Here is a 19,815-nt window from a genome sequence, read left to right on the forward strand (position 1 = left end):
CGGTTTGGCTAGAGTGAGTTAAGAGTAAGGAAGCACTTGTCCCTGAGTATCCAAAGTCTATCCATTTTTATGTAAGCTCAGGATTCACTAACTCATTTGTCAGTATTGTCTTTTGTTGCCTGATGTTTGTAATCCTGTAACCTCTGGCCCTGCATTGTGGTCTTTGGTCATCTGACTGCTCTGAAAACAGCCAGTACTGTGACAGGCCCCAGCATGTTAAGTGCCCCAAGACAGAATAAATCACGTAGGCCAGTCATTGATGCTTACTGTGCCTGTGTTACTCATTGGACTGGGAAGCATTTACCAGCTTTTTGCATTAATTGTTTAAAAATTCTAGTGTTTGTTTTTATACTGATTGTATGTGAAGGGGTTCCCTGTTATTAGGTGGAACAGCTCTGGGTTTTTTTAAGGGTTAACAGTTTTGTTTTGCTAAAACATCATGCTGACATGGTAGCATACATTTGCATGTCTGTATGTAGGCTTTTACATGTATGTGTGTGTATACATGCATGTTTGTATTTATTACCTGGAGATCAGGGCAAGAAGTAGACTCTAATGGCATGTAAACTATGGCCTAGTATTACAATTCCCAAACTGTGATCCCTGGGCTATGAGACAGAGGCATAGTAATGCCCTACCACTGACCTGTAGAACAGTATTGCTTTTGTAATATTTTTGGTTAAAGACTTGATTAATGGGTACATGATGCTCTGTTAGGAATAGAAAGACAGACTAGGCCCATCTGTGCTCTAGTTTCACGTGGGGCTTTGGCCCATTCACTGAACACTCTTTGCTTCAGTTTGCTAGCGCTGAATTATGTGAATATAAACATAGCTTTGTCCCAAAGTGCAAGAACTTTCACTTTTGTTGTTTGCTCCTGTATGCAATGTAGTTACAAGACTGACTGAAATTTTAGAGGTATGTTAAAAGTATTCCAAATATGTGAGTGGAAGAACAAGAGAAATATGTTAGCTTCCTGTGTAAAGTAATGTTTGGACAACACCTTTGCCCTAGTCATTTGCTTACGCTATGTCTCCTTTGACTGATCCAAGATGTGAAGAAAACAAGGTGCAGCCTCCACCAGATGCACCAGTCCATGAAGCTGTAGAGTCAAGATAGGAATTGTTGTAAGGTAGTAAAGGTGAATTTTCAGAATCCATTGGTCTGAGAGAAGCCAAGCTAGCTGATTTACAGGAGTAACTGTTAATTTCTGAACAGGAAATAAGCTTGAAAATAAATTGTAAAATAGCAGGAAAGTAGTATCTGAATAAAATAAAATCAGTATTGGAGTAATTAATCTCCCCTGCTTCTTAATATTATTTCAGAGTAATGAAGGTATTCCTAAAGGCCATGTTTGGGCCTTTTCTTTGTGTTCACAATGTGAAACTACAGATTTTTCTTTTTACACAGCTGAGTTTAGTGCCTGCTGTTCTATGAAGACAATTCCTGAAAGATAGTTACATTTTATATGACTGGCTGAGATGATTTTTTTTTTAAATTAATTTACAGCTAGAAAGCAAGAAAAGCAACTTAAGAAAAACAATTTTTAAATAATTCAATTCAGTGAATTTCAATCTATTCAGTGTTTTCAAATGAAATAGCTGAGATCTTCAATGCCAACAACTAATAAGTGGGGATTTTTATTTTTTTTTTTAATATTTTAGCTAGGTAGTCACACAACATTTTGTGTTTCTAGCAGGTGAAATGGTGCATGGATCCAACTGCATTCCAGCAGTAAAACATACTGGGTCGTAAATACTTCCGTATGAATTTTAGAATAGAATAGAGTATTTCAGTTGGAAGGGACCTACAATGATCATCTAGTCCAACTGCCTATACATTCCTTTACTAATTTCTGTGAGGCTTTATATACCATAACTGCATCTAGAATAAAGAAAAAGATGGGCATTCAGTATATTATTAATATTTATACTTAATTAACTTTTGTGTATTTTTTGTTTTTCTTTCCTGTTGGTTGCATATGCTAGTATCATTAAACTTACCATGAGCCAAAGGTCTGCTGTACAGTAGCTAGGGAAAAAACTCATGCTGTATTCCCCTGCAATAAATATGAAAGAAAAGTAAATTACCTATTACCTTTTGGTCTAGTTGTCCAAATGGACTATCCAGTGGAAAATATCCTTGTAGACCTGATCCTGCAAAAATATGTTTGCATACTTTATTTTATGCACTGTAATTGATCCTGTTTACTTCAGATGGCGTGAACTGTAAAATTTTGGCATAAAAATTATTTCAGTATTAGACAAAGAAAATCTAGAAGTGGTCTCACGCTCAATTTACTGCTATATATTTAATGTTTAAATTGCTACTTTCAGTTCAAGTCTCAAACCACGAATGTAAACTTAGTGAGTCCAGGAAAAGACCAGTTATGCTTTTGTATGCAGGTAAGTTACGATTATTGTTAAATTTGTTAATTCTAGGGAAGGGTGTATTACATTTTAAGATTGACAACTGAAATGCAAGCAGGCTTCATTTTTCTAGCAGTATTGCGTATTTTAAAAAACCAAACAAAATAAGACCAATTCAGTTGTTTCTCAAAATCGAAAAGTACCAAATGAGTCCAGTAAAAAAAAAAAAAAATCTGTGGTAAAACTATTGCCAGTATAAGTCTACTTTTTTTTTTTTTTCTTTTTTTTACTAAACATTCCTGATGAAGATTAGTAAACTTAAACTCTTGTAGGGGAGTGGAGAAACAGTAGGAAATATGAAGTTTGATTCTTACGGTCAAATTCAAACTGTCTTTATTCTGATAGGTATAAAGTACATGTTCTGGAACAGTTAACCTACTGCACCTCAGTATTCAAAAGAGAACTTAAAGTTTCTATCACAGTCTCTCATTAGTCTTTCATCAGTGAGAACTGAAGCAAGAATGCATAGCTTAGCCATACACCACAAAAATTGCCCCAGCAATTTAGTAATTATTGTCTAAAATATGATATTTCACAAGTCCAGGGTTTGACTAAAAAACATGCAGTGATGGTTGTGGGGATTCTGTTCATTCTGTGTCAGATTCTCTGATTATGCACGTTGGCTTCTGAAAGCACTTTTATTTGTAACTAGATTTTCTGGAATAAGAAGGTTATAAGACTGGAATGGATTTTTTGGGTTATCAAACCAATCTTTTGCTGTTGTATATAATTCCTTTCCCAAGTGGTCATAGAAGTGTCATTTTGAAGCACTTAGAGTAATCCTTTTCCAGTTTATGGTATGAGCTGTATTAGGAGTCAGTCAGTTCATAAATTTGCCATTCAAATAGAGATACTGAAGGGGCCAGGATGACGCTTGGCAGCGTGGGCCTTTTTTTTGCCTAACGTGTTTTCTAATGTAGTCCTCTGGTCACAAGGTCAACCACTTCTCACTTCTGCTTCTTTACTGCTTTCTTCAGTAGAGGGTCATTGAGTCCTAGGAGTGCAGTTACTACTTTCCCAATACTTGGTATTTCTGTCCATTGTATATATCTGTAAAAGTATTAGGAGACAAAACAGTAGTAATAATTTTGTGTTAGTTTGTTCTGCATCCATACAGAGCGATTAAAACGTGGTCACAAAGTTGAGAGGTTCTTGGCCTTCTAAGTTTTGTTGTCTTCTGTAATGTGGCTTTAGTGTAATTGTTCATTATTTTTGCATATGGAATTGCTTGGAAATTCTATCTGTAACCATCAATGAGGAGTCTTATGACCCTTTTTGAATAAGGAGCTTTATCCAGTACCCCTTTAAATAAACAGTAAAAGTCCCATTTGATTTTAGGGTGAATACAAGTGCCTCAAAAATGTCAGCTTTATCCTGGAACATAGAAATTTAATTGAATTTTCCTAGTTATTTGACAGGAATTCTTACTCTTTGAGTTATCCATTTTGGGGTTTTTACTGTGGGGTCATTTGACATTTTAAATAATTTAATTACTTGGATTTTTTTCTCTTTATGGTTACTTTTTCATACTAGATTTTGTGCAAGACATTTATGCACTGTTTTCTCTTTCTGCTTAATTTTTTTTCCCATTCCTGTGGTTAACTTTTTAATGTTCATTTTGTGTTTTAAAATAATTATTTCCAGTAGTGTCAAATAAATAATTGAACTGGGTTTTCTCTGAAACAGATGTTTGGCACTTGCAAAGATGCAAGTTAATATTTTCCATTAGTTTCAATTTTATTGAAATTTCTTGTTAAAAAAAAAGTGTCATCATATGCTTTTGTTTTCTGCATATTTCATGAAGAAGCAGTATACAAGAGCATGCCTTGGGTTTACTCCCTACTTTGTATTTGACCTGATCTTTTGTGCAGTTGAAACACTTAAGTAAAAGTTATACATTTTTTACTTGCTTTGTGGACATGGTTGAATTTTCTTTCGTCATGTTGATGGGTTTTGTTCTATCATATTGTAAAAGTATTCTTTGTAAAAACCAAGGAAAAATACAAACATTCAGAAGTGTTTGTCTCTTAAGCTAGGTGCTGTATTATGTGTGTTCCAAGAGGTTCCTATGATCTTATTTTACCAGGAGCCTCAAAACTGCTATCTTCTAACTTGGTCAATACAAAAGAGTCTTCTAATCACACAGTTCATTCTGTTTGCATGCAAACACATGTTTGCATTCGAACACTGCATCATACAATTAATTAATGAAATCCTGCAATTAACAGTACTCAAAAATATGACATTAGCGATTATAAAGTGGTCTGGTAAATACAGTTAGAAGATGTCACCTGCAAAAAAAGCAAGAAGATACACTTCTTCCCATAATGTGGAACCCCTTGCCACCAGATGTTGTAGATGCTAAAAGCCTAAATGATTATTTAAAAAAAAAAAAATAAAACAAAAAAGGCTAAGCAAACTTATTGGAAGAAAATTCCATCAAGAGCTGTTAAATGCAAACATTTTGCTCTGGCTAAGGTAATAACTGAGTCAGTGCATGCTTCTCCTGTTGTGCTCTTTTCTGCATACTTGTTGTTTGCCTCTGGTAAAGATAGATGCTGCGCTAGATGGACAATGGTCTGATATGTACTGACATGTTGCATACAGCCTATTCTTACGTTCTTGTTATGAAAACAAAGTGAATAGAGAGTAAAAATAATTTACACAACTTTTTTTTTTTTTTTTTTAAAGCAAGGTATGTTTTGTCTGTAAGAAATGCCAAATCCACTGGCTGTGTGCTACATCATGGGGAAGTACAAAAGGAGGCACTTGGTTGTTTTCCAGTTCCTCAAGGGGACCAGTATAGTAGCAGCAGCAGCAGCTACCACATTTGTAGGACCTGCTTGTGGCTCATGTACCATTTGTTGTCTCAGTACTAAATATGGACATTTCTGATCTGAGTTCTTATTTTGGCATATGTGCAATCAACTCTTCTGTGTCTACCAGAAAAGAAAAAAAAAGAAGGATTTGTGGAAAGTGGTAGGATGCTAAAAATGAAATTATGACTCAAGGTCTAATTCCAAATATTTCTGCTTTTAATTGTCTCAGGAAGCTTGGAGAACTGAGCTCTTAATAAATCCATTATGCTTTCATATCATGAAGTAATAAATACATGGACTTCATTAAGACTTTTTAAAAATGAAATTATGAAATTAAAACCTGGTACTTAAAAGTAAAATCTGCTTGTGATATGCATGCCTTCAGCACATCATCCAGGCCAGGAGAGTCAAATGTTACTTTAAAGCATTTCTGTAAACATATTTAGGAATGAAAACAAATGACAATATCAAAAGCTTATCAGTTTGACAGCCTGTTTTAGATACTGTATTTCCCTGGAATACATTTTTTCATGAAACATACATCTTGTTAGGCAATGTAAATGAGATTTACTTTGAAACAGAAGATAACATCTCTGACCAAGTCTCTGAACCTGTGTTTGGGAGGATTAACATAAGTGTTCCTGTGAATTCAATAATTTTACTCTCTGTATACTCTGTGTATTTTCAGTGGAAGATACAGAGCCATAGCAAGATTAGATGAATAAATGCAGTTGGTGTTATTCCAAGTTGTCAGCCTCACTGCTGTCTTCTTTTTTTGGTCAGCAGCTGCAGCAGCAGCAAGTAGAGCTTGCTGTAGTTAACCCTATTTGCTTCCCTGTTCATGCTACCCATGCTGTGGATACCACAAGCTATATAGCTGTCGTGTTACACCATTTTTTTTTGGTGGAAAATAATGAGGATTTTTTAGGGTAAAAAATACTTCCCAGGAGCCATTTTCAAAATTACTTTCATTATAAGCTTAATGCCACAACTGAAAAAATACAGTTCCTTTCTGAGATGCAAAAGTTGCACAGAAGGCAGCCTTACTCAGAGGAAAATATACAGTGCTGCACTGAGCTTTCCTTAGAAAGAGCAAGGAAAAAAAAAAAAATAAAAGCAGTAAAAGTCTTTTATTACGACAGCAGGAGATGGGCTCAAGGAATATTTGTGCTTCCAAAGGATATCTTCCTCCTGAAGAGCAGTCACTCAAAGAATCTGCTCTTCTGGGCTCCTAACTCGGGACATGAGATCATTTAAGTGTTACCAATTTCAAGTTGCTGTGTAATACTGACTTAAGCCAGTATATGTGTGTTTGTCAGAGGAGACATCTATACAGACCAGAGTGCCACCCAGAGAGTTCAGGCTGAGTTTTAGTTCCTCCTAATATCTACCACTCCTTGTTGCATGAGAAAGTTCAATAATGTCACCATCATACTTGCTTCCTACCTGTTTTGTGTATGCCTGCCTCTCTGCCAGTGGCTACCTCAGAGTAAGTAAGGTCTCACAACTTCTAAAATGCCTGCCTCATCAGTGAAGATGTAGAGCTGGGAAAGGAAGAATTTAAACTGATATATTGTGCAGCAGTTAGCCACTCTTTTGACTCATGCTGAACTGAGGAAAGTAAGAAAATTCACCTTCCAGTCTCCTGTTGTTCATTCACGCATGTTCAGTAAGTAAAAAGTAGGCAAACTGAGAGAAATAGCATTAGTGTTTTGAGTTGTTTTTACAAATGCACTTCATTTTTAGTCACCTTAGGGGTTGCTTTCAAGTAGATATAAAACTTTCAGACAGAAATGTGATTTTTCATATTGACAGTGTCCTTATAAACTGTCCAGAAACTGAGTAAGGCTGAAGTCAATAAAAGTAAAAAACAAAATATTTCCAGGTGTCTTATAAAAATCTAATGATCAAAGCAGTTAATTGGTCACTACTGTACTTCAAACTAAGATCTGTTTCCAATTATTTGTTGTTAGAAAGGTCAGGAAATTCTTTGCTCTGCTTCATATTTTTTTCAGACTTGGACAGTGTTCAGGCTTCTACATAATCTGCAAATGTCGTTTGCCTTTTGTTAAAAACTAGGCATTCTTAACTCTTAAAATCACACAAATATTAGGAAGTTTTGTGGAATGGAGGTCTACAAAAGTATTCTGTTGTCCAATTCCAGTATTTTTACTGTCAGTGCTACAGATTGAAAGTTGTTTATAAATCCTATAGTTCAGTGATTTACTGCCCATTCATTGCTATTGAGTGCTTAAAAAAATATTCATTCAATATGTTATAGTTCGCATGTTTATAGAAGACAAAAATGCAGTACTCTAATACTCTGCCTATTATTTATGTACTTTTTAATTTTTGTGACCATTACCTGTGCAGAGAAAAAAATGAATTCTTGTAGCTGGCATATGTAGGAGAAAGTAAGCCACAACAGAGAAAGTTTTCTACCACATAAATCTTGTACTGAATAGGTTATTTAAAGAAATTTTCTAAATGACAAGATTTTACTCATGAGATTAAGTAGTTAGAGTAAGCATTTCTTATATTTGTAGTTCCTGAACTACTACCCACATAGCCAGCCAGCAAGCAAATTTTAATTTTTCCTATTTACATTGACATTCATCTTCCTTCAGGAAAATTTATTGCGTGTTTTCTGACAACAAAACTAATTATATTAAGCAGTCACATTTTGACTGCTACATTGTACACAGCTCTCATTCACTTTAAAGGGCGTATTTTGGCCTACAGGGGAAAGCTTACGTGTTAGGACTTGAGTAATCATTTGAATAACAGACTTGTTTTTATGCAGCCTGTGTTTCCCTGAAAGACACAGACACTTGTCACAAATGCACTCCCATCCTGATTTAAGGGACAGAAGCTGGGAGCAAAGATATAGCCATTGTAATGAAATTCACTGTACTACTGTGTGTTCCCATATGATTTGTGCAGCTGTGCCTCATAACCTTTAGAAGAAAGCATAACTAAACATTGCATTTCTCTGACTAATATTTACCAAAATATAAGTGCACACTTCAGAATTGCGAATGTCCAAATGAGATTTTTTGGGGTTTAGTATTTCATAGATAATTTTTTCCGATATTATGGAAACTAAGGACCTATTTCAACAACAGTATTTTATTTATATTTAAGAATCACTAGCAAGCTGGTAAAAGCCATGTCTGTCCTACTATAAAGTGAAGAAAAAGCTGGCAAGTTTCTCTTCTGGCTTTGTATAGAGAAATTATTCCTTTAGTTCGGTAATAATACTTTTTACTTTTGGAAACTAGAATTCCAGGTTCATTTCATGCTTCCCTGACCAGGTGCTTTCTGTGCGGATTTGTCCAGTCAGCGGGATGTGTGGGAGGTTAGCTCTATGGGGACTTGGTATGCGCTAGGACAGTCAGCTTAGCTATTTACCATGTAACTAGAAGAAGTGGAAATATTTTTGCTCTTTTCTGAAAAAGATTTGGAATATTTGGAAAATACTAGAGTTTACCCTAATAATACACATTTATAGAGGGTCAGCTCATCTTGGGCTGTACCTTAAAGTGCAAGTCTTACATTTGCCCAGTTTCAGTGGAATTATTCTTGAAAGAAACAAGCATTTAATGTTTGGAGAGGGAATTGTGCCTTTCGTTCTGTGCACAGTTGAATTGTAGTCACAATACTTTTTAATAGGAGAAAAATAGTGATCAAGTTATACCCAAGACAGCAGGAAATATCTATGAGTAAGTCAGATTAACACCCCTAATTTCTTCCATGGCCATTCTTGTGTATCAGGGTTATTTTTAATAACGTACTAGATTTGTGGAGTGTATTTTGTATGTTTATTTTGTCTGAAGAAAACAACTAGACCTTTGTTTTGGCCTTTTGAGTAGTCTTCTATCTGGTACACTGTTTTTTGCGTTTGGTTATGGTACAAAATCCCATTTTGGTTTTTTTGAAGTTCCATGTGTTGCATTTCATAATGACATATAGTCATACAGATTTGATTTATCATAAATACACTTCTAGAACTGACTTTTTTTTTAATCTTTGATTTTGTAGATCAGCTACAAAGCCTATAAAATATATCTTGAAAGCACCTTTACCAATATAGATTGTGGAAGATGATCTGTGTTACAATTGCTATAACCCTTGTTATCTATGTAGATTTTTTTCCTAATATGTGAAGTATTTTCTTTGCAGTGTTCACAGAGAATATCTTTATTGTATTCTTTCAAATCAGAAATACATGGGTGGCTGGATATTCTGCAAAGCTATCTGCATTCTCAATTCCTGTCACCTGGCTGTTATTTGAGTCATATGCTTATAAAAAAGAGTGTAAAAGTAGCTTATGTTCAATACTTGTTGTTTGCTGGCACGACAGCAAATTTTTTTTATTGCTTGTAGATCAGAGAAAATGTAAAAGACCTGGAGTTCTAGAAGAGTCTAGTAGTGACAAGTAGCTAATATTTTCAAAACAAAACTGAAGTATTGTGTGGAAAAAAAAAACAAACTAAACCCAAGGATCAACTACATGTTTTTACTAACGATTCTCCATGTGTACTGTCAACATCATGTAACCGTTCTAAAGTCTGAGTAACGTTATTATAGGCAGGTGATTCTATTAATTCTGTGTCTGGAACTACAGGTCTTATTTTTACTGCTCAACACCCAGAATTTCCCCAATAAATAAAATTGTCTTAACAGTGCAGAAAGGACGGTGAACAAGAAGGAAGAGGATTTCTTTACAAAAGCAATAAAGGAAACAGTCTAACTAAGAGCAATAAAAATCATAGAAATGGATGAGGACAAACATTCCATGCAGAAAGGTTATCATGTATTTAGTGTTCAGACCAAGATTGGTTCAGACCAGTTGAGATTTTAGTTTCTGACTTCAGAACTTTGCTTCTTCATTTAACTTTGTTAAATGTTTAGTTAACAAAACAAAATCACTTTTAAAAAGTGATGTTGGTTGGTGTACTGGATCATCAGTCAGTTCAGAAAAGCGTGGTCTATTAAGGGTAGTGATGTGCTAAAGAACATATAAAGTCTCTAAAGTCAAATATGAATGGCCAGATATTGTCATGGTTATGTCAAACATAATCTTGGTTTAGGTTTATGCCTTTGACTTCTGTTGCAAAAAGGAACTTACTCTGTGGGTTGGGGTTACTCTATCTGGCTTTTAATTAACAATTGTGAACTTGCCCAACAAAGCAGGGCAGTGAATATTTTTGTGCCTTTATTATGTAAAATTTGCATATCTTTGGGGTTCCTTTTTACTATGAAACAAGTTATTACAAGTATTTTCAATTCTGATTTTGCATTTTTAGCTTTGTTTAGATTCAGGACCAAAGAATTAACTAATGTTAATTCACTTTTATTAGTAAAGTAAAATAATAGAAATGGAAAAAGGTAATGAAAGGACTTAAAACTCAAAATAAGTGCTGGTATTTCTCCTGATACTAAACAAATGATACCTTACATAAAAATCACTCTCAAAATAATCTTTAGAGATGTTAAGTATAAATGCCCACTCATTCTTTGTTTGTAAATTAGATTTTCAGATTTGCTTACCTCCTATCTCAGTTCATACTCCCAGGGGAAGAGTGGGTATTCCTTATCAGCACATTTTACTAATACTGGCGCAGGCCAGAGTTTGTTAGGGAATCTTCTAAGGGCTAAGCTGTTTTTGGAAATAACATTCATCAGTTTAAAAAAAAATTATTTTGAGATAGTGATGATGGCAACATTTTTTGACAAGACATCTCAAACTTTTTCAGAGAAAGATAGTTTTGGAAGATATGGAGAAAGATGCCTCTATCTACAAGGTTCATCATTCTTTAATATTTTAAGAGAAGATTTTGTGATGAAAACTAATATCTTGCATTCAGTTATTCAAGGTAAAGACTGCAAGAGAATGCTTGAAGTTCAGGATAAACATTCACGTTAATTAGATTTATGCACTCTGTTTAGGAGAGGCAGCAAATTCCTTTGGGTTGTTCATTGTCTGAGGAACTGCCTGTAATTCACTCCTAAAGGCTGGCCATATGAGAAGATATGTGTACCTCTACATAGTTGCTCTGTTATTCATCCATCAAAATTATCACAGAAAATGGTCAATGAAGTTTTTCTTAAATCAGACTAAAAGTTCTCCCTTCACATATTTTAGCACTGCAGTTGAAATAATATTTTAGTTCTTTACAATATTGGCAAAAGTGCCTTAGCATATAGGTCATACAGTCTTCATAAGGACCTTGTAGTTTATCACCCTTTTTATATTAAGAATTAGATCAAATTAATAGGGAAAATCAGCACAGTAGAAGAAAAATAAGATGTCTGTCTGTGAAACTGGCTGTGATTGTACAAAGTCATTTGAAAACAATATTTTTACCAGAAAACACCTCCAAACATCACTTTAAAAGAAAATAACAATAGCTTGTTTGCCCCTGTTATCAGACCGATAAAAGTCTGTGGTTTTTTTCTTGCTATTGCTGTTAATGATTTTTAATCTTCTACTTTCAAAGGTGACATTATCTCTGTAGGAAAATCTGTATACGTAATTGGTGTTTCTGCCACTGAGGAAGTCACAAGGCTGGAACCATTTTCGTCTTACCCATACATCAGTCTTCAAGCTTATTATTGTAATTGTGGCACATTGCAATTAAAGCAATTTTTATAGCATTTTGGCTTTCTGTCCAACTAAGAGTTGACATAGAGTTCAGCTATTGCTTATCTATATTTTGACTTTCCTGAAATTATTAAATAGGTTGCCTTCTAGACATTTATTATATAGGTAACATCTTCCTGCTTTATTTAGCTGAGAATTCCTTGACCTTCTCTCATTGACTGCACCTTTGCTTTCCTCTCTGTGCCTCTATACACGCATGACGTATCTGCTTTTGTGATACATCTATTGGCAGTAACCATTGTAACGCAGCAAAATCTCTTCTTGCAACTTGAATCCTAATGTAGCTTTAAATCCATGATAATTACACTGTAAGAGCTCAGCTTCTTGGGGTGATAATCACATTTAGATTATAATTTATTTCTTTTACTTTATTTATACTGCCTAAACTTCTCAACTGTGCTCATCCAGTCTTTTTTTTTTTTTTTACTCTTAAGTAAAATTGCAAAATTATTCACTATTTCTAATAAAGTATATATTTATACAACTGACTGGCATGATGATGAGTGGAAGTAAGAGAAGAAACCCTTTACTTGCCTTTCAGAAATGTACTGCACGTGAATGTGAAATGATGCACTTTGAAAGGCTTCTACAATACCTACTAATGTCTTGGATTAACAGAAAATAACTGGTACCATAAACTACTAAAATAACTTCCGTAACTAGACTATACACATATAATCTGCAGGTTTTTAAAATATATAGTTGACTTTATGGTTCCAAGAAGAGTGCTGATGTGGTTCATGTTGAGTACTCATGTGCTTGCATGGTTAAAAAGTGTTTGCTGCCAGCCATTTTTGGCTATAGCTTAGAACAGTATTAAGGATCCAGCACTCTGCCTTCGTTCCAGTTATTTACTTCAGGAAAGACATGACAAGCACACAACATCTGCTTATCCATTGCTTTCAGACCGAAATCTAGGAAGTCTGCAAATAAAAGTAGGGGTTTTCTACACAGTGATGTAGGCTAGGCCATGAATTGGCACCTACTTGGTCACACTTTGTCATTCATATTGCAGAGCTGATTTTAATGATTACTTTTCAAAATAAAGACAAACAAAAAGCTTGGAATTCACTCGGTATATTAGGTGGAAGTCTAGAGTATATCGTAATCTCATATTCTTCAAGTGACCACTGTGCATTAGCAGTGGAACATTTCCTAATGTGTCCTGTTAGAAGTTCTGGCACACCCTTTCCTCTGTCTCCTTGGTAAATTGGTAAGTTCACATTCTTCAAATTTTCCATTTCTCCAGTGGCAGGCAAGCTATCTTTAATCACTGCTTTGAGTCAGATTAATTTGCAACCCAGATTCCCATCTGGGAGAAATGTATTAGAGCAGTGGTTATATAAGATGTTCCATATGTCCCACATAGATCCAAACTGCAATTTTTCCCATATAGGGGGATAGTACCTATGTGCCATGTGGCATTACAGAAGCTGAGGGTAGCATAGGTAGGGATGACCATTCCCTTCTTGGGCAAGAGATCCCAATTCCTTACCTGGGACAGAGGATATATCATACATTTTGTCTGGTACTCTCAATCCATCTACATTGTGAGATTACAGAAGGCTACTGCTAGAATCTCAGAAGAGAGAGAGGAAAAAACCTAATAGCTGGAGCAGCACACTGTCACCTTGAATGCAGTGTGTGTAGGAAAAGAAGGTGGAAATAAGAGAGGGGACTTAAACAGATGCTGGTATGAAATGTTTCAGTAGTAGAGTTAAGATATTAGTATATCTTATCACTGTGAATAGGAAGGACCCTTCTTGAAAAACTTGTGTTACAGATTGGTGACTTTCATTTATTGATCCATTTGTGTTAAGTCACTTGCAAAATCATGCATCAGAAACCAGAGGATTTACTTTTGAACTCCTGTAGGTAAAACTTACACCCTTCAGTGTTAGCCAGTTATCAGAATTTTGATATGTGTTATTGTTTTGCAAGTGTTGATTTCAAGCATCAAGCACAGCTTTCTTCTGAAGGTTTATTATTTGAAGGCAAGTGCAAGTGGGAGAGGTTATGAAAATCAGTTCCTTTTAAGTTATTAATCCCAAATGAGTGGGGTTTTTTTTTTTAATACTTGCTATATTTTAATATGACTTAGAACAAAATAGGGTGTCATTACCATTCTTGTTCCTGAATGTTTGGCTTGGCATTTGATGCAAGGCCTCAATTGCAGGCTGAAGTGCCAGCAGCTGAAGCTGAAAACAAGACTGCGGTGGGCAAACTCAAGATTTAATTTCAGAAAGAGTGTTTATATTTTCCCTAGGGCCACATTAATGAGAGTCCAAACCCTAAATGTTACCACCAACACATTTTAACAGACCAGTTTCCCAGTTTTTAAAGTGTGGTGTCACCTTGAGTATTTTTCTTTTAACTTTTTCCCCTTCTTCTGACTTTAAAAGAAAAGCAATAAATCTGTATCATTTTTGGCTGAATTCAGTGTCATGTTTGGGGAACACAAAGTTCTGTGTAATGCAACAAAGTCTCATTTAAAAACATTTAATCCTATCTTCTATTTCTGTATCAACTATTTTAATAATTCAGCTTTAATTTACCAATGCAAAACTTCATGTTACTACAAAACACCCCACCGTCTAGTATGTACATATGTGTTACAGGCATCCACATATTGATTTCCTGAATCAGCCTGATGTCAGAACATCTATGCCATGCCTAGGATGAACTTGTGACCAACAGGTCAGTGCCAAGAGAGACAGTAGTGATGGGGTCACTGAGAGTTCCTTAGCTCAGTTTCCTGCTCCTTTAGCTGGGCCTGTTTTGTGGCTTTAATAGGATTAAAGAAACATTTACATTGAGGCTTTAGGAGCATTTTCACAGTGCTCCTTTATTACCCAACTCAAAGAGAAGTATAAATCTAAAGGATTAAATAAGGGATTTATGTAAAGTTGTAGTGTAAGATGAGTTGGTGCACCTGGCTCTCCTTTTTCTCCTCTGTGAATAAGGCATACTGAAGCAGTGTACTGTATGTGATACAGAAGTGAGCTTGACATTTTTTCCTGAACTTTTAAATCTCTATAAGCTTTGAAATTATTGTTTCTAAATATTTAAATGAAATGGTAGTTTCTGGTGTAGAATATAGTATTTCAATCTATAGATCCTATTAGACATTTTTCTTTAGAGGGTCATATGGCATTTTTCTGCCACTTCTCAATACTGAAACATCATGCATTAAAGAGAAATTTTAATTTCCTCAAAATTATAGTACTTTGGCTTTAAAAATGGAAACGGGGAAAAATACAATTCTCTGCCACTTACTTAGGTTCATTAAAATCCAAAGGAAATTGTTAACTAACCAAAATTATAATTTTCAGACTCCTTGAGTAATCATTTATGCTGATGAAAGCAATTTAGTTGAAATTATATGCATAACCTATTGTATGTTTTTTGCAATTTAAAGTTGCCAGAGCTTAAAATTCTTTACTTAAGTTAAAACTGTTTCATATATCCTTTTGTGCCTCACTGCGTGAATCTACAAAGACCAAGATTATGCCTGTACTCTTTAGTCAGGTGAGATTCCAGTTGAAACTGAAATCAAATGGTTTTATTGCTGAGAAAATACTGTGCTATCAAAGCCAAAAGGGGAAAAAATAGCAGGATGAATTATAATGTTCAACAGTGAGACGACTGGTTACTACACTATTTCAAAACTACTCTTGTGATTTAGAGGTATTATGCATCGTTGTAATCCAATGTGCATCATTATAATTACTGTAAGAGGTATATCAACTTTGGATTTGGTCTGCAATCATATAATTGTTTAACTTGCTCTGTGGATATAGACTGCTCACATTAATAAAGATTTGCAGTGTACACTGTACTAATGTCACCCAGATGTATCCATCAGTGGATCGTGGTGGTGTTTTTCACATCACTAGGTGATTAAGCAACACTTGAGGTCCGGGGAAATACAACATCTGTCATCCAGGGTCCCTCTATTCTGCAAGTATTTGATAAGGAAACAGAAGAGACTTCCATATTTCTTTCTGTTGTCCATTAGGAAGGCTGTGTGTCACAGGAGGAAGTGATGCATCCTTACACACCTCCTGTCCTCTGTAACTGAGAGTCTCCTGTATTACACCCGATTCATCCTTCAGTGTTATAACTGAACAGTATTTTATTCTCTACTTCTGAAAATCTGAGGCTTATAACCATATCATTTGTTTTGAGATTGGTTATTTTGCATTCTGTACAACTTTCTCCAAATCTGTTTTGAGATTAAGTAGAGAAAAAAATTAAAAATTCTTAATTAGGTGTGGAATTACGCATTTTTAATGCAACTCGTGACTCTTGTCCATAGGCATTTTCATGAGAACTTTAGATTGACTAAGAGAAGTGAATAAAAAAAAAAAAAAAGGATCCTAGTGTATGAATGAACATGAATACCCTTATTTTACCATCCTAGTGAGAAAGTTAGACAGGTCAGCTGAATTTTGGAGGTTAGACATTTAATATTCCATTAGACTGAATAAGTGAATGTTTTAGGAGGAGGACTAGGTGAAGATTTTGTTATTCCTATTAAAATAAAAATTGTTTGCTGTCTTTTTCTTTCAAACTCATCTATATGCTTGTAACCAAATTTGTATTCCAATGGTTTGTATTTCACTGACATTTCTTAATTCAGAGTTTTTGAATATATATAATTAGGTATTTTGGTAATACAGCAGCAGTTATAAATTTTCTTTTTTAAGTTAGTGTAATCCACATTACTTTGTACTTGATGCAAAGTTTAATCAGTTCAATATGATCAACCTGAATTAATTAAAGCTAAGCAAATAATCTGCAATTTTATTCTCTTAGTCATAGGCCAGCTTCTTGGTTTTTTTATAAGTCCCTGTTGTACTATTCTCTTGGCACCAAGGGTGGGATCCTAAACAGTCTTAGAAGGTTAATGATGGACATGCTCAGCAAAGGCATTTTGATATGTACCTGCAAGGCTGTCACATTGCAAGAGAGGAGAGGCAGTTGTTCCACTCTGACATTATTGTGAGCTCTCAGTGCAAACATCAGAAGTTGGGTCAAGTCTCTTCCATCCCTAGATTTCTGTGATACCATTTTAATTACATTAGAATTGAACCTCAATCTGACAAGGACAGAATACAGAAGGCACTTTTTTCCATTGTGTTTCCATGACATGCAAGGACACTCTTGTGGTCTCCGGATTTGTGTTGTGAAGATCCAGAACTCACACATATCTTAATTGATTAATTTTAAAAAAAAAAAAATTGTGGTCTGTAGAATTTCTTTGTCCATGTACCAGGATAGGATAAGCCTAGAGTAATGGTAGGGCCACCACAAAGTCCCATTACCGAACAGATTCTCTTGGCAGTACAGTTTTGAGAGGGAATTAATTTTTTCTTTTGTTCACTGCACAAATAAAATGAGTAGATAACTTTGTGCATAAGGATGGTTTATTCTGTTCCTAAATGTGTTTTGCTACAGCTGAGGAGTATTCAGAGTTCAGTGTTTGTTTGGGTTTTTTTGTACTGCTTCTCATTTACACCCAAGTCCTTTTATGTGGAGATACTTTAACCTCAGTAGTTTTATCTGCTTACTATTTTGGTTGGGTTTTTAGCTAGGGAATTGTTGGAAACATTTCAGAACTGGTTATATGCAGAAATTTTTGAGCTATTTGTATCCCAAATCTTGCAGTTTCTTTCCTCTGTTTTTCAGGTATGTCTTTTTCTTTTACCGTTTTTACACTTCTGCTGAACTTTGATTTAAAAAAGTAAATGGGAAAGTTGGCATTACCGTATCTGTTTTGATGAATCTTGCCTATGATTATTTCCTGCAATTGGATTCCTGCAGCAAAGCCAGTGGGATCAAAATTTGAGACTTAATCAAGTTCTCTATGAAGTTAGAGAAACATGTAAAGAAGTAAATTTTCTTATCTACAGCAATAGTAAGGTTAGATAGATGAAACAACATGATGTGGTTTCCTGTTTACTTTTTGTATTCATGTCAGTGTGAATAATAAAAAGACTAAGCAGTCTTTACCTATGTGTTAGAAATTTAGCAAGATGCTTCAGTGACTTAAATACATATATAGTTAATACGTATATATGTTATTTTTCTGCTTTGGCTGCAGGCTACTGACTTATTTGGTCAAGGGTATTTTTCCCTCCCTTCCCCTCCCCCTCCCTGCCCTGCTTAGCAGGGTTTCCTGTCTTCTTTTTAAATAATGTAAAATAAGGTATTGCCAAGGTAAAATGTACCACTCTATTTGCAGTTGTATGTTCTTGATGTTGTTATATCACTCCAAAGCCTTAATACAAATTCTGCATCTGGAAAAGAAGCAAGTCTAGTAACCAGAGAAGAAGCTGCTTTGGGGAAAATACTATGCTGGTGTTGTTGAGAAGTCTCCGCTGGCTGGCAGTTGCAGAAGTAATTTGGAGTTGTGTAGAGCATAAAGCCTGCAGATTATTATGTTTTGCTGGTGATTTTTTCCTCCTCCTTTAGAATCTTCTGCTTGTGGTGTTGTAAGTGATGACCTGCTGCGAACCATGGGTACTCAATCTTTGTATGTTTTGAAACAAGGAGGTCTTGTCTTTGATGACATTGTTGCAGCTGCAGCTTTATGAAGTGCTTCTCCAGCAGCTGTCCTGAATTTTACTGCAATAGTTTGGCTTCAAATTCCAAACTGAGGTTTCCAGTAAAACATGTCTGTCAGTAAAAAGCATTAGCAAAAGCTGCAATACTCTCAATACGAAAGAAGTTCAGTAGTAAGCGTGGTCTCAAAAATGCCTGTCTGAATAGTAGAAAATTAATTTTCTGTTCCCTGAACCTTAATGCTTAATTACTTATTTTAATGCATATATATGCTTATCACTGACTTAATGCTAAATTTATCACAGATTCACTGTGGGCTGATTTTCCTTGTTGAATTTCTTCATGTGAATCCATCAACTTTAATCTACAGTGGTAATTTTAGAAAGATATCTATATTTCGTGCGATATTACCTTTGCCTATGCCTTCAAGTATATACTGTTTCATCCTGTCACATCTTATAATTAAAATTTCATTAAAATGAAAACTCAAAACCTGACTGTTAAATCAAGTGTTCCTCAAAACTAAGAGGTAGAATTTTTCTCATGCTACTTCAGTATGTACTAAACTCCAGTGTGTTGTTAAAGAACACTTTGTTTTAGAGATAGCTAGTGGCATAGAGTATCACAATTTCACAGGAACCTTCAGATAATCATGATGTAACTCCAGTCTCCTTGATATCTAAGCAGAATAACTATAGTCTGAGTCCTTATGTTATCTGTAGTTTCAGCTTTGTATATAACACAGTTTTTCGTCTCCCAGTCTAAAACAGTGGTTCTCTGTGATGTGTGTTATTAACCACCTGTTATATTTTTTCTTAGAGGCAGGGAAATTGTGCTCCTAGTGAATCTCCTGTTAATGAAGAATCACGTTAGATATAGCTATTTAGAAAGCACTCATGGCAATGGAATAGCAGTTATACAACTGTGGAAAGATTTACCCTATGGTTGCCCAGTCATGCGCTAATAATTAGGGTAGTTTTTTCAGTTTGTATCCACTGTAAACACTTATGAGGCAATGATTATTTCTATTTTACATGCTTATTTCCTGATAGTGTAAAATGCATTCTTACAGTAATAAAAAATACTGTTCTTATTAATGCCTTTATTTGCTGTTTGCTTTTCAGTTAGGCTTAATTAATCCAGTTCTGTAGATATCATCTTAATACTGCAAGGCAATTCTGTGAGCATGACTCACCATGAGCCCATCAGATAACATTTTTTTATTTGGTTTGACAACAATAGCAATTTATATATGTAGGGAAATTGCTGTTGTTAACCAAACATGCTTACCCTGGATTAATTTGGAACATGTATGCATACTGACAAATGAAGC

The 19,815-nt window shown here is 35.0% G+C and overlaps 1 protein-coding gene across 17 annotated transcripts in view; it reads left to right on the plus strand.

The window, feature by feature from the left end:
• CCDC91 (coiled-coil domain containing 91) overlaps positions 1-19,815 on the plus strand; it is a 341,211-nt gene that overhangs the window by 308,524 nt on the left and 12,872 nt on the right. For 15 of the 17 annotated variants that reach the window (XM_075508273.1, XM_075508281.1, XM_075508300.1 and 12 more), the window contains one exon: positions 2,337-2,405. The exons of the other annotated variants lie outside the window; for them this stretch is intronic. In XM_075508273.1, the coding sequence (XP_075364388.1) occupies positions 2,337-2,405 (69 nt within the window). The remainder of the gene's footprint in view (positions 1-2,336; positions 2,406-19,815) is intronic. 17 annotated transcript variants of the gene reach the window in all.

The sequence above is a fragment of the Mycteria americana genome, chromosome 1, assembly GCF_035582795.1.
Source record: "Mycteria americana isolate JAX WOST 10 ecotype Jacksonville Zoo and Gardens chromosome 1, USCA_MyAme_1.0, whole genome shotgun sequence".
NCBI lineage: Eukaryota > Metazoa > Chordata > Aves > Ciconiiformes > Ciconiidae > Mycteria > Mycteria americana.